This window comes from Salvelinus namaycush, chromosome 3 (genome assembly GCF_016432855.1).
Source record: "Salvelinus namaycush isolate Seneca chromosome 3, SaNama_1.0, whole genome shotgun sequence".
Taxonomy (NCBI): domain Eukaryota; kingdom Metazoa; phylum Chordata; class Actinopteri; order Salmoniformes; family Salmonidae; genus Salvelinus; species Salvelinus namaycush.
In genome coordinates, this window is record NC_052309.1 from 32,288,101 (window position 1) to 32,301,630 (window position 13,530).

The window sequence follows — 13,530 nt, forward strand, 5'->3', positions numbered from 1 at the left end:
TATTTTTCATGTATATTATCAAGCCATTTTTATCAGTTTGATGATCCATAGGCCTATATTATCATTAAAAGTTCAAGTTAATTTACTTTCAGTTGAGTATTATTTTACCAGAGTTAATTAGCAGAGAGATTGCTATTATGGCCAATAGCAATGGCTCAGAAGATAAATAATTTATCATGGATGTAATGTTTCTCTATGTTATGTGGTTTTCTATATTGTGTTCCAAAATTGCTTTAACCAGTTTCGATTGGGGTTTAGAGCATTTGATAGATGGCGTCAGAAGCCAAGCAAGAAAGATCGCTGGCGTTTCTTCCTCTTGTTCGCTAGGGGGCAGTAAAGCCAATGCTCGCCACAATCACCAAGCAGACACTCTTCCAAGACAAAACCACTCTTTGGTTTGTCCATCATGGCTGCGCCGTAGTTCAATGTGAAAGTAAGCGATCATGCTGCCATGAAGTAACCTTGCGTTTCGTATAGAGTCACCGAAGTATGTTGGAATTTCAGCGATAGCTCAGCCAGATAAGTTTATTTCATAAATGGCTTTCCGTGTGAGCATCTCGATTTTCGGGAAATCTTTACGTGTTCCGAGAGTTGCTAACGTGTCTGCGCCACTGGAAAATGCGTCACCGTTTCTCAGAACGGGTCAGTCATCTATCTACCTTATCTGCTAAACTAGATTTAATATCTCAAATTAATAAGTGATCATGCAAATGTAATAGCCTTTCCCCTACCCAGAAATATACTTAATTTTGTCCGAAACAAATGTCTTATTATATTTTCTTGGCAGGCATGACAGCCATACCTTATAGTTGGCTGGCTAGCTAATCAGATATAGTCAGCCAACGTTAGTTATTTCATTTTGAGGAAATTGGTATATTGATGTCAGGTTACATATAGTTTGAAAAAATGTCAGATTCGTGCGTCATTGTAAACTAACGTTAGGCATAACAGTTGCATAAATTACCTGGCAAGTCTACGCAGTGATGGTGATAATCTCGATGTCTCTGTTGCTTTGGTTTAGGATGGGCTGCCCGTCGTCCAGGGACCAATAATGGACACGGTTTTTGCTTCACTCCTGCCTGTTTTATTACATCGGATGCGTTTTTGAGCAGACTGGCGAAAGGCAAAGCGGCGGAGACAGATGACACTCTTTATCACTATCCAGCCTCAGTTCTGCCCGACAGCGGTAATCACAACTGCTGCCTCTGAAAATAAAAGAGTTGGTTACCTCCGGGTTTAGGGCATCGCAGTACAGTTTCGCCTTATCCAAATGCTGCGCACTGAATGAATGTCTAAGAATATTATATATATGCCCTTGTATTCTGTAGATCTGTATTATGTATTTCATATTTTACTCATACATCTGATAAGTCAACCCCTAAACTCTCGTTTCAGCTGAACAATTATCATTGCTGGTGAAGGATCCAGATCAACCAGAGAACTCAAAGGTTTTAAGAGTGGCCATCATTGGTGCCCCAAATGCTGGGAAGTCCACACTGTCCAACCAACTGCTTGGCAGAAAGGTACTTCACTTTATTGTACTGGCCAGTTTCTTCACTTTAAGTTGTACACATGCGCATCATGAGTCACTCTTAAGTCAGTCTGGAGTGTATTTCCATGAACACCAGTTTCTCTGAACATGATCATAGGTGTTTGCTGTTTCCAAGAAAGTGCACACTACACGGTCCCGTGCCCTTGGCGTTCTCACAGAAGACGACACACAAATTGTAAGTGAGAATCAGCTCACAGACCATGCATTTAGCATAGCAGCAATTTGGCAAGTGTTTGTTTGTTTTTCAGGGCAGTCTTCCATTATGTACAGTATCTGTCCAATATACAAACTTTAGACGTATTAGATAACCAAACTTGTACATGCATACTTATACATTCTCTGTCTAGATTTTACTGGACACTCCTGGACTCACTACACCTACAAAAGTCAAGAGGTGATTTGTTACACAGGTTTCATTACTGTGGTATTATAGTGATAAAACGAAATAGGTGAATTTCCAACGGTGCTATTTATCTTCTCCACAGGCACCAGCTAGAGAAGTCTCTCCTCGAGGATCCTTGGAATACAGTCAAGGAAGCTGGTCTTGGTACTGCATAACTCTTCACTTTTTGCAACTTTTCGGGCACTCGGATGATTGGCCATAACTCGGCCATTGCTTTTCAGACAGTCTAGTCTATGCTTATCGACATTTGCCCACAAAATTCTTTATTTAAAAGGAATTGTGAAAATGTATGGGACCACATACATTTTCACAATTCCTTTTAAATAAAGAATTTTGTGGGCAAATGTCGATGCACTGCATTGACACAAGTGGATCTGGCATGTGTATATAGGATTATGCGTGAGTGTCACTGGCCTATGCCATCATGTTAATGTCCTCTTCTTGTTGTTATTGCTTCAGTGGTGGTAATGGTAGATGTGTCAGACAAGTGGACCTGCAACAAGCTAGACTTTGAGGTCCTGAAATGCCTGACCCAACACCCAGATGTCCCAGCAGTCCTAGTTCTCAATAAGGTACAACTTATTTATCACATGCATGCAAACCTCATCCTCTCCATGGCCTTGTCAATAATAACTGATCATATGTGCTGAGGTGAGATCATGGTTGTCATATGATATTATGCATTATTATGATGTAATAAATTAGGAGCTGTCTACTACATGAATTGGCACATGAACCGTGTAATGTGTATGGCACAGGTTGACCTGCTGAAGAGCAAGAGCAGGTTGTTGGAGATCACAGCAGATCTGACATGTGGAGTGGTGAACGGCCGGAAGCTGCAGGTCCGTAGGGTGATCAAGCCCCCCTGGGCTGAGAGGAGGACAGACAGGGAGGCTAGGACGTCAGGGTCTGGAGATGAGGACAAGCCGGGTGGGGATGTGGCTCATGGTGAGGGCAGTGAGGCCCAGTCAGGGCTGAGTAAGGAGCAGCTTAGGGCTCTGAAGACCCAACAGGGCTGGGCTCACTTCAAGGATGTCTTCATGGTCTCTGCTGTGGATGGAGAGGATGTGGAGACACTGAAGGTAATGTTAGCATATGGTGATATAGGGACTTATGAAGCAATGTATCTAATACTAAGTTGACAAGTACATTCATTGTAGAATTATTTGAGTTATTTGAAAGCCATGGACATCAATTGTAGCTAACACTTAACTAACAATTAACAATTGCTGTTGACATCTGTCTGTCTGCTCTACAGAGATACCTAGTAGTGGGGGCAAAGCCTGGGACTTGGCAATACCACAGTGATGTCCTGACGGATCAGACTCCTGAGGAGATCTGCACCAACACTGTCAGAGAGAAGCTTCTGGAATATCTGCCCAAAGAAGTCCCTTACACAATGACACAGGTGACTCGTCATTACAGGCACACACAGACCGCAGAGCCGGACAATGCACTGCACTTATATAGCCATATGCAGATATAGTGCGTGTGCATGTGTCAACCATTTTAACTGTCAAGCACTATCTCCCATCCCAGCTTGAGATGTATTGTAGGTCCAGTGTCCAATCACAATGATTATTGACTCTTTAGTCCATAATATCTATCTGTGTGCCAGATTTGGATGTTGTAGCACATATAGAGAAATACTCATGGTAGTACTACCTTTTGAAATTATATTAACTTTTTATTTCTCGCAATTGCAGGCCATTGACTTGTGGCACGACAGGGAGAATGGAGAGCTGGATATAGCAGTAAAACTGTATGTGAAGAAAGAAAGTCACATGGTAAGTGTGCTGCGTTTCTCAGTACTATTTTCAATGTAGATTCCGATATGTCCCCTGTTGTGAAACATGTCAAGGAGCACCACTACCAACCTAACTACATTACTAATGAACACGTGAGAAGCCATCAGTGGAAGGAGACAAAGACGAGGAGAAAAGCTACGGGAACTTTCTCGTAGACGGAGCGAGGCTCCACGCTCTATGGGTGTGGCCCTTCACATAGACCTGTCAATGTGTCGATAGATAGTTCATCTGAACCGACTCTCCGACTTATTTTCCTCCCCCCTTAAAATCACATCCCTATGGTGAGTCTACAGCTTGATTCTACGTGATATCTCTATCAGGGTTGGGGTCAATTCCACTTAAATTTAGTAAATTCAGGAAGTAAATTGCAAATTTCAATTCCGAGCAATGAGGAAAATTGAAATTTCAGTTTACTTTCTGAGTTGAAATGGAGTTTAAGCCAACTGATCTGTGTCCCGTCACACCCATCTCCACCTAATGTTGGAGATATGAAACTGCTCTACCATGTGTTCTCATACTGATAGTTACATGTGTAGATAAACTGTCCTCAGACTCATGAGTTTCAAGTCACTATGCCTGGAGTCTTCTTTAGCCTGTAATACCTTGTAAATATTTGAGCACTCCTTTTTAAACCATACATTTTTAATGGCAGACAGACTGGATGGATGTGAGCCTACATCTGCGTTGGTGCAGCAATGCTCAAAATGATTCAAGCCTGACCCCTGCACCAGACTGCTCTCTAGGTTTTTATTCAGCTAAGAGAATGACGACAAAGTTGAAAATCATTGATTTACTGTATATTTAGTTGTTAGGACCTAGTGATTATTACAGTATACATTCTTCATATCTGCTGTGGTAACTGTGGCCCTCTTGTGGACTTAAAACATTGACATATTGAAATGCATGCTCATATTAATATACTGTATTTGCTTTGTCCTTCATTTCTCCTGATGACAGAAAATGGTGATTGGCCAGGCTGGTCAGATGGTTGCCAGGATAGCCAGGGAGGCTGGAGACGACCTGAGCACAGTGTTCCTCAGGGAGGTCAAGCTGAGGCTCTCTGTGAAGGTGAAGAACTGACCAGGATTATGATAAACTGAGTATTATGATCATCTGGGGGACAGTTTTATGGTGTCCTTGTGAATAGGAAATGAACACTGTTGGACTCCCTATTTTCAAGGAAAGATCTGACTGGTTTCTACTTCTTGACTATCAAATCAAAGTTTATTTGTCATGTGCGCCGAATACATCCTTACAGTGAAAGGCTTACTTACAGGTTATAACCAATAGTGCAAAAAAGCTATTAGGGGAACAATAGGTAAGTAAAGAAATAAAAACAACAGTAAAAAGACAGTGAAAAATAACAGTAGCGAGGCTATATACAGTAGCAAGGCTACATACAGACCGGTTGGGCTGATTGAGATAGTATGTACATGTAGATATGGTTAAAGTGACTATGCATATATGATGAACAGAGAGTAGCAGTAGCGTAAAAGAGGGGTTGGTGGGTGGTGGGACACAATACTGATAGCCCGGTTAGCCAATGTGCGGGAGCACTGGTTGGTCGGGCCAATTGAGGTAGTATGTACATGATTGTATAATTAAAGTGACTGTACATATATGATAAACAGAGAGTAGCAGCAGTGTAAAAGAGGGGTTGGGGGGGGGGGGTTGGGGGTAAAAACTGTTGAGAAGCCTTTTTGTCCTTGGTGCTCCGGTACCGCTTGCCATGTGGTAGTAGAGAGAACAGTCTATGACTGGGGTGGCTGGGGTCTTTGACAATTTTTAGGGCCTTCCTCTGACACTGTCTGGTGTAGAGATCCGGGATGGCAGGCAGCTTAGCCCCAGTGATGTACTGGGCCGTACGCACTACCCTCTGTAGTGCCAAGCGGTCGGAGGACGAGCAATTGCCGTACCAGGCAGTGATGCAACCAGTCAGGATGCTCTCGACGTTGCAGCTGTAGAACCTTTTGAGGATCTCAGGACCCATGCCAAATCTTTTTAGTTTCCTGAGGGGGAATAGGCTTTGGACAGACCTGTAGCTAAAATATGCTGCTGAGAGCTTGTAAAGGCTCATCATGAGTCAGCTAGTGAGAGAGCTATCAGAAACAGAGAGACAGTGCTCTCTCCCCTGGAACTTGGTCCCAGCCTCATCTACAGTCACTTCTCTCAAGGGTCAGCATACTGTGTTCTTGCATAAGCATTCTTAAGTAAAATATGACTTGCAGATATTTGTTTTTCCTTTCAGAGCTTCTGTAACATTTTCTTTTAATTTCGACCTCTTAATTAAACAGCTATATTTTGATGTGGAGTGTGTGTGTGTGGTGGGGGTTGGACCGAGCTGTGAAAAGGTTGCTGGTTTATCTTGGGCTTCCAGAAGCTTCCCCTTGGCAGTAGACCTCTGCTAGCCTGGCCTGCTGATAATTGAACTGGGAGTAGCACAGTCATGTTCTGTCTGTCGAATGTCCCTGTTGTTCTATCCAGCCCCTGCCTATCTCCGTCTTGCACTCTCTTGCTCAGCTGCCCATAGCATTGCAGTCCCCTCAAGCCTCCATTTCTATCACTCTTTCTTTTGTCTCTCTCATAGCAAAACTCAGCCCGAGAACTGAATTGTCAACTCTTTAATGGAAGGCAAAATGGAACGCTAACCTGCTTGTAAAATGGGTCAGATAATAGTGATTAGGTTCATTTCTCCCCCTCCCTGTGAGTTTGCTCTGAGCTTCTTTCTCTATCCAGGCTATCTTGATGAATAACAAGTGTGTGCCCTCTGTGGCCCAAAGGAAGGGCAAAGAGAGGAAAGGCTTAAGTGTCTCAATGAAGAGACAGAGAGGGCTGTGATGTCTGTTTACTGTGTACAGAAACAGCTGCTCTCCATTGATTACTGACATTTACACTGCTAACTTGTGTAGAATGCTAGACATGATCTCAGATTAGACAAACCAACTACTTTTAAAAGCTGTACACTGTATATGAAATTATAAATAAACTAAACAATCATACAATTTTATGTGTAACCTGCAAATGCATTAAGGTGGTAACCTTGGTACAGTATTCCACCTTTAGAGTAAGATGTACACCCAGACATTGATAGTAATTTGGTTTTGAATTAAAACATTTATTTCACAAGTCAACAAACACCTTACAATTAAAATATCTAAATCAGTTCTTATATACAATTCTGGTTCTTGGTATTACTAATTTGTTGTAAACAAATGCTCCTTGTTGCAGGGAAGAAAAGTCCAGTCCACCCATTTTTAGTTTCCTTTATCGCAACTCCAGATGACATTTGAGAAGCAGCAATAGAACCTTTACCATTGCTAAACTCAGTAATGGTAACGGTTTGATCGCCACCCTCTAGCTTCCAACCGCGTCTGTCCATCCGTTCGTGTGTATACTACTGTAGCTATTACATTGAGAGGTGTCAATAGAACCTTTACCATTGCTAAAACTCAGTAATGGTAACGGTTTGATCGCCACCCTCTAGCTTCCAACCGCGTCTGTCCATCCGTTCGTGTGTTTACTACTGTAGCTATTACATTGAGAGGTGTCAATAGAACCTTTACCATTGCTAAAACTCAGTAATGGTAACGGTTTGATCGCCACCCTCTAGCTTCCAACCGCGTCTGTCCATCCATTCGTGTGTGTACAAATGTAGCTATGACATTGAGAGGCGTCAATAGAACCCTTACCATTGCTAAAACTCAGTAATGGTAACGGTTTGATCGCCACCCTCTAGCTTCCAACCATCAACAGTGTGTGTGTGGGTGCTGATAGTGGCTAGAAGGGGGAATGAGACCCTGGATAGTACATCATCTATACTGTAGTGTCACCATAACGAACTTACAGTATATGATGATATCCTGTCCAGGGTACAAGACCAACAAACAATGTCCCATGATGACTTCACCTAAATGAATAAACCTGTTGGAAAAAAGAGAATGGATATTACATATTAAACACACACAAACCAATGTAGAGAAACAGGTTTGAGTCAATATGTTGTTAATGTGTTAACATTGAGAAGTCAACCACCCTGGGTATGAATACAATATGCATGCTATATTCTAGAATGATATTATATTTTCCCAGACATAAAATGCATGCGTGATCCACAGAAATGTCAGATGTCCAAATCTTTTTGAGGAGTCCTATTACAAGACTAACCAAGTGCAGGTCCCACATTGCATTATATCGATAGCGTGTACATGCGTTCCTTTGACGCAATTGCTTGTGGTTAACTAAAAAAAACCACTTGCAGATCATCATAATAGAGGACCTTCTCTAAACATCAGCTCTCCCCTAATTATCCACCTTCAAATGAAGCACAACCGACAGCGTTAGATGTTTAGTGACTTGGTTAGGTGATCAAAAACGTCTGTAAATATCACAGAATGGGCCTTTAAATGCTCACCTCCACATCTGTTCTGTCTGCGTTGTCCTCAGTCTCCTCTTGAAGAACAAAGTGTTATTTAAGGGTGTTGATGGTGCTCTTAACACGCTGCTCTGGTTTACAACCACCAGCACATCTCCAACAGCACCAGGTTGTTCACAGACCCCTGACAGCTTGGAATGGTCTCCTTTAAGGCCACCAGCTCATTTACATATGGTGATGACATCACAGCTGTGGTCCCCTTATCTATCATGTTCTGGGTCTGGTCCAGTTTGTCTCTGACCAATGACATGCCCCCACCCCTTCTAATCAGACCCCAAACAGTTTTGCAACAACAGGTGTTTGACATCTCTCCTCCGCCCCTCCATGCCCCCATACAAAGTACGTTTTTTTGGCAAAGAGATGCTAGGACCTTATTTTGGTATGTTTATTTGACCTACACCATATACAGTGCATTCGGGAAAGTATTCAGACCCATGACTTTTTACACATTTTGTTACGTTACAGCCTTATTCTAATATTGATTTAATTGTTTTTCCCCCTCATCAATCTACACACAATACCCCATTATGACAAAGCAGAAACAGGTTTTTAGAAATGTGTATTTCCCCCGGAAATATCACATTTACATAAATATTCAGACCCTTTACTCAGTACTTTGTTGAAGCACCTTTGGCAGCGATAACAACCTTGAGTCCTCTTGGGTATGACGCTACAAGCTTGGCATACCTGTATTTGGGGTTTCTTCCATTCTTCTCTGCAGATCCTCTCAAGCTTTGTCAGGTTGGATGGGGAGCGTCGCTGCACAGCTATTTTCAGGTCTCCAGAGATGTTGGATTGGGTTCAAGTCTGGGCTCTGCCTCGGCCACTCAAGGACATTCAGAGGCTTGTTCCGAAGCCACTCCTGCGTTATCTTGGCTGTGTGCTTAGGATCATTGTCCTGTTGGGAGGTGAATCTTCGCCCCAGTCTGAGGTCTTGAGCAGGTTATCATCAAGGATCTCTGTACTTTGTACCGTTCATCTTTCCCTCGATCCTGACTAGTCTCCCAGTCCCTGCCGCTGAAAAAATGTAATGTAGTAAAAAAAACTCCAAGCGGGCTGTCATGTGCCTTTTACTCAGGAGTGGCTTCCGTCTGGCCATTCTACCATAAAGGCATGATTGGTGGAGTGTTGCAGAAATTGTTGTCCTTCTGGAAGGTGCTCCCATCTCCACAGAGGAACTCTGGAGCTCTGTCAGTGACCATCGGATTCTTGGTCACCTCCCTGACAAAGGCCTTTCTCCCCCGATTGCTCAGTTTGGCCGGGGAACCAGCTCTGGGAAGTCTTGGTGGTTCCAAACTTCTTCCACTTAAAAATGATGGAGGCCACTGTGTTCTTGGGGACCTTCAATGCTGCAGAAATGTTTTGGTACCCTTCCCCAGATCTGTGCCTCGACACAATCCTGTCTCGGAGCTCTACGGACAATTCCTTCGACCTCATGGCTTGGTTTTTGCTCTGACATGCACTGTCAACTGTGGGATCTTATATAGACAGGTGTGTACCTTTCCAAATCATGTGCAATCAATTGAATTTACCTCAGGTGGACTTCAAGTTGTAGAAACATGTCAAGGATGATGAATTGAAACAGGATGCACCTGAGCTCAATTTCGAGTTTCATAGCAAAGGATCTGAATACTTATGTAAATAAGGTATGTTTTTTGTTTTTTATAAATTAGCAAAAATTGATCAATACTTGTTTTCGCTTTGCCATTATGTTGTATTTTGTGTAGATTGAGGGAAACATTTTGTTTAATCCATTTTAGGTTAAGGCTGTAATGTAACAAAATTTGGTAAAAGAGGAGGGGTCTGAATACTTTCCAAATGCACTGTATACACACAAAAGTATGTGGACACCCCTTCAAAATTGTGAATTTGTCCATTTCAGCCACACTCATTGCTGACAGGTGTATAAAATTGAGCACACAGCCATGCAATCTCCATAGACAAACATTGGCAGTAGAATGGCCTTGCTGAAGAGCTCAGTGACTTTCAATGTGTCACCGTGATAGGATGCCACCTTTCTAACAAGTCAGTTTGTCAAATTTCTCTCTTCGTCAACTGTAAGTGCTGTTATTGTGAAGTGGAAACATCTAGGAGTAACAACGGCGCACCCTCGAAGTGGTAGGCCACACAAGCTCACAGAACTGGACTGCTGAGTGCTGAAGTGCGCAAAAATTGTCTGTCCTCGGTTGAAAAACTCACTAGCGAGTTCCAAACTGCCTCTGGAAGCAACGTCAGCACAAGAACCTTTTGGTTGGGAGCTTCATGAAATCGATTTCCATGGCCGAGAGCCGCACACTAGCCTAAGATCAGCATGCACAATGCCAAGCGTTGGCTGGAGTGGTGTAAAGCTTGCCGCCATTGGACTCTGGAGCAGTGTAAACGCTTTCTCTGGAGGGATGAATCACGCTTCACCATCTGGAAGTCCGACGTACAAATCTGGGTTTGGCGGATGCCAGGAGAACGCTACAGTGCCTTGCAAAATTATTAATCCCCCTTGCCGTTTCTCCTTTTTTGTTGCGTTACAACCTGTAATATAAATGGATTTTATGTAATGGACAAAATAGTTTAAATTGGTGAGGTGAAATGTAAAAAATATCTTGTTTCAAAAAATTCCCCAAATTTTATGAGAAAAAGAAAAAAAAGACCCGAAACTTTGAACATCCTACAGAGAACCATTAAATCCATTATTAAAACATTAAGAATATGGCACCACAACAAACCTGCCAAGAGAGGGCCGCCCACCAAAACTCACAGACCAGGCAAGGAGGGTATTATTCAGAGAGGCAACAAAGAGACCAAAGATAACCCTGAAGGAGCTGCAAAGCTCCGCATCGGAGATTGGAGTGTCTGCCCATAGGACCACTTTAAGCCGTACACTCCACAGAGCTGAGCTTTACGGAAGAGTGGCCAGAAAAAAGACATTGCTTAACCTCTTTGAAAAATAAAATAAGCAAACACGTTTGGTGTTCGCCAAAAGGGATGTGGGAGACTCCCCAAACATATGAAAGAAGGTACTCTGGTCAGATGAGACTAAAATTGAGCTTTTTGGCCATAAAGGAAAACGCTATTTCTGATGCTAACCCAACACCTCTCATCACCCTGAGAACACCAACACCATGATGCTTTTCATCAGCAGGGACTGGGAAACTGGTCAGAATTTAAGGAAGGATGGATGGTGATAAATACAGGGAAATTCTTGAAGGGGGGTGACCAACTCCATATTAATGGCCATGATTTTGGAATGAGATGTTTGACGAACAGGTGTCCACATACTTTTGGTCATATAGTGTATCTTTCCACCATCGCATTTTAAGGTGTTTTGTTTTACATCTTGTCTAAGTCTTTTTTGTCAACATTCAAACACACCCAAGCAAACATTGTTCAAACATGACGTGAACTTAACTGGTTATTGAAGTCACTGAATAATTTAACATTATGACTTGAAGAGAACCACCTAAGAAACAGACAACTGAGATGATTCCTCTGGAAACTTTCAAAGATTTGTTGCAACAGCACATCCTTTTGTACAGTTTTTCCCTACCACACATACTTTATAGTTCACGCCATGGCAATGCAATCAACTGTGACTTAGATCTTGACTACAAAGGAAAGGGTACCCAAGCATCAGCAGCTCATTTCAGCTGAATATGATGCAATGACTCTTCTTGATGTAGATGTTTGTGGTTTGAATCATCTACATATCAAATATAACTTCAACCATCTTCCAGGAGCTTTCATTGTGGGTGGCATTATATTATATGGCACCATATTTGTATAATATTTCAACAAAATTAAATGTATGGATGATGCACGTGGTAGGTGTCAGGTGACACGGTTTAGGGTGAGGGCCGGGTGAGGGCGACAACTTAGTCCAGTCACAGTGAAGACTGACTCTCCAGTTTGGGTGCGGACCAAGGGTGTTTGATTGGTCGGGTTGAGCCTAAAGATAAAGACGTTAGCAGGCCTATCTGCGCGGCACCAGACTATCAGCTAGGGAAATAGATTTCCGTGAATTTTACATCTCATTCAAATAAATTGTTTTCTGTGGCCAGGCAGACATGAAAGAGCACGAAGACATGCATTTATTTGAGTGTTGAATGATTTTTAGAAAATGTAGTAATACACATTGCTTTACTCTGTAGGGATTGTTTCACATTTCACATGTGATAATTGACATTACATTAGCTATTAACATAATTATCAGATGCAAGTATTGGAAAAAGAAAAAATGACCTAAAATATCCCCAAAAGAAACTGATCATGCAGGTCTCTTGGGTAATAAGCCTGATGCAGTGAATTTTGTAGTGTAGTAAGTTGAATGAATGTAAGTTACTATTTATATACATTTATAGAACTGTTCTGTTTTACCTCTGCATAACATGAGTCTCCAGTCCATATAGGTTCTTTGAGGGCTCTGTGTCTTCTTATGCTGGGATAAGATATTTGTAAGCTCTATGAAATGTGCATTTAAATATGTAGAATGACATATCCATTCCTAATGATCATTTGATGTGTGTGTCGGGGAAGCTACTCTGAAAAGATAGTTTACCAAGCTACCAAATACTTCACACTGAAAGAAGTTAAGTAAACTATATTTTTCTTACTGGTAGCTTATCTAAAAAGGTACTTTGAAAAAGTATACTGAACAAAATTATAAATGCAACATGCAAACATTTTAACAATTTTACTGAGTAACAGTTCATATAAGGAAATCAGTTAATTGAAATAAATTAATCAGGCCCTAATCTATGGATTTCACATGACTGGGCAGGGGCGCAGCCATGGGTGGGCCTGGGAGGGCATAGGCTCACCCACTGGGGAGCCAGGTCCACCCAATCAGAATGAGTTTTTCCCCACAAATGGGCTTTATTATAGACAGGAGGCCTTTACTGAGTGTGTAAGATGTCACTAAACCAGGGGTAGGCAACTAGATTCAGCTTTCTTTTTTTCGGTGAGGATGGTTTGGAACATATTTTGTACACTTCAAATTGACCATGTCACTCTGTATAAAGATAGGAGACAAGCGAGGAATACGAAATAGGGTTTTTTATTTTCTCCACCCAAACAAAAGAGCGAGGTGTAAACCTCTAAATAGTACACGGGACGAGGCCTGTAAAACAAGTGCACAATAACACGTAGCATGGAAGCCGATAACAACAGCACAGGTGCTCACAAGACCAACGGACATGGTAACAATAACCGACAAAAACAATGGGGAACAGAGGGCACATATATACACATACTAATCAGGGGGAATGGGAACCAGGTGTGTGTAATTAGACAAGACAGTCCGGGGTTGGTGGTAATGAATCTAGTTCAGTGACGCCTAGAAGGC

The 13,530-nt window shown here is 42.2% G+C and overlaps 1 protein-coding gene across 1 annotated transcript; it reads left to right on the forward strand.

Moving 5' to 3' along the window:
- Positions 1-374: 374 nt before the first annotated feature.
- On the forward strand, positions 375-5,074 carry eral1 (Era-like 12S mitochondrial rRNA chaperone 1). The gene is made up of 11 exons (XM_038975747.1): positions 375-642; positions 1,022-1,186; positions 1,396-1,523; positions 1,650-1,727; positions 1,900-1,946; positions 2,038-2,099; positions 2,415-2,527; positions 2,714-3,037; positions 3,214-3,363; positions 3,662-3,742; positions 4,721-5,074. Exons 1-11 carry the CDS (start codon positions 537-539, stop codon positions 4,841-4,843), a joined length of 1,377 nt encoding a protein of 458 aa, XP_038831675.1. The 5' UTR covers positions 375-536; the 3' UTR covers positions 4,844-5,074.
- The last annotated feature ends 8,456 nt before the right edge of the window (positions 5,075-13,530 follow it).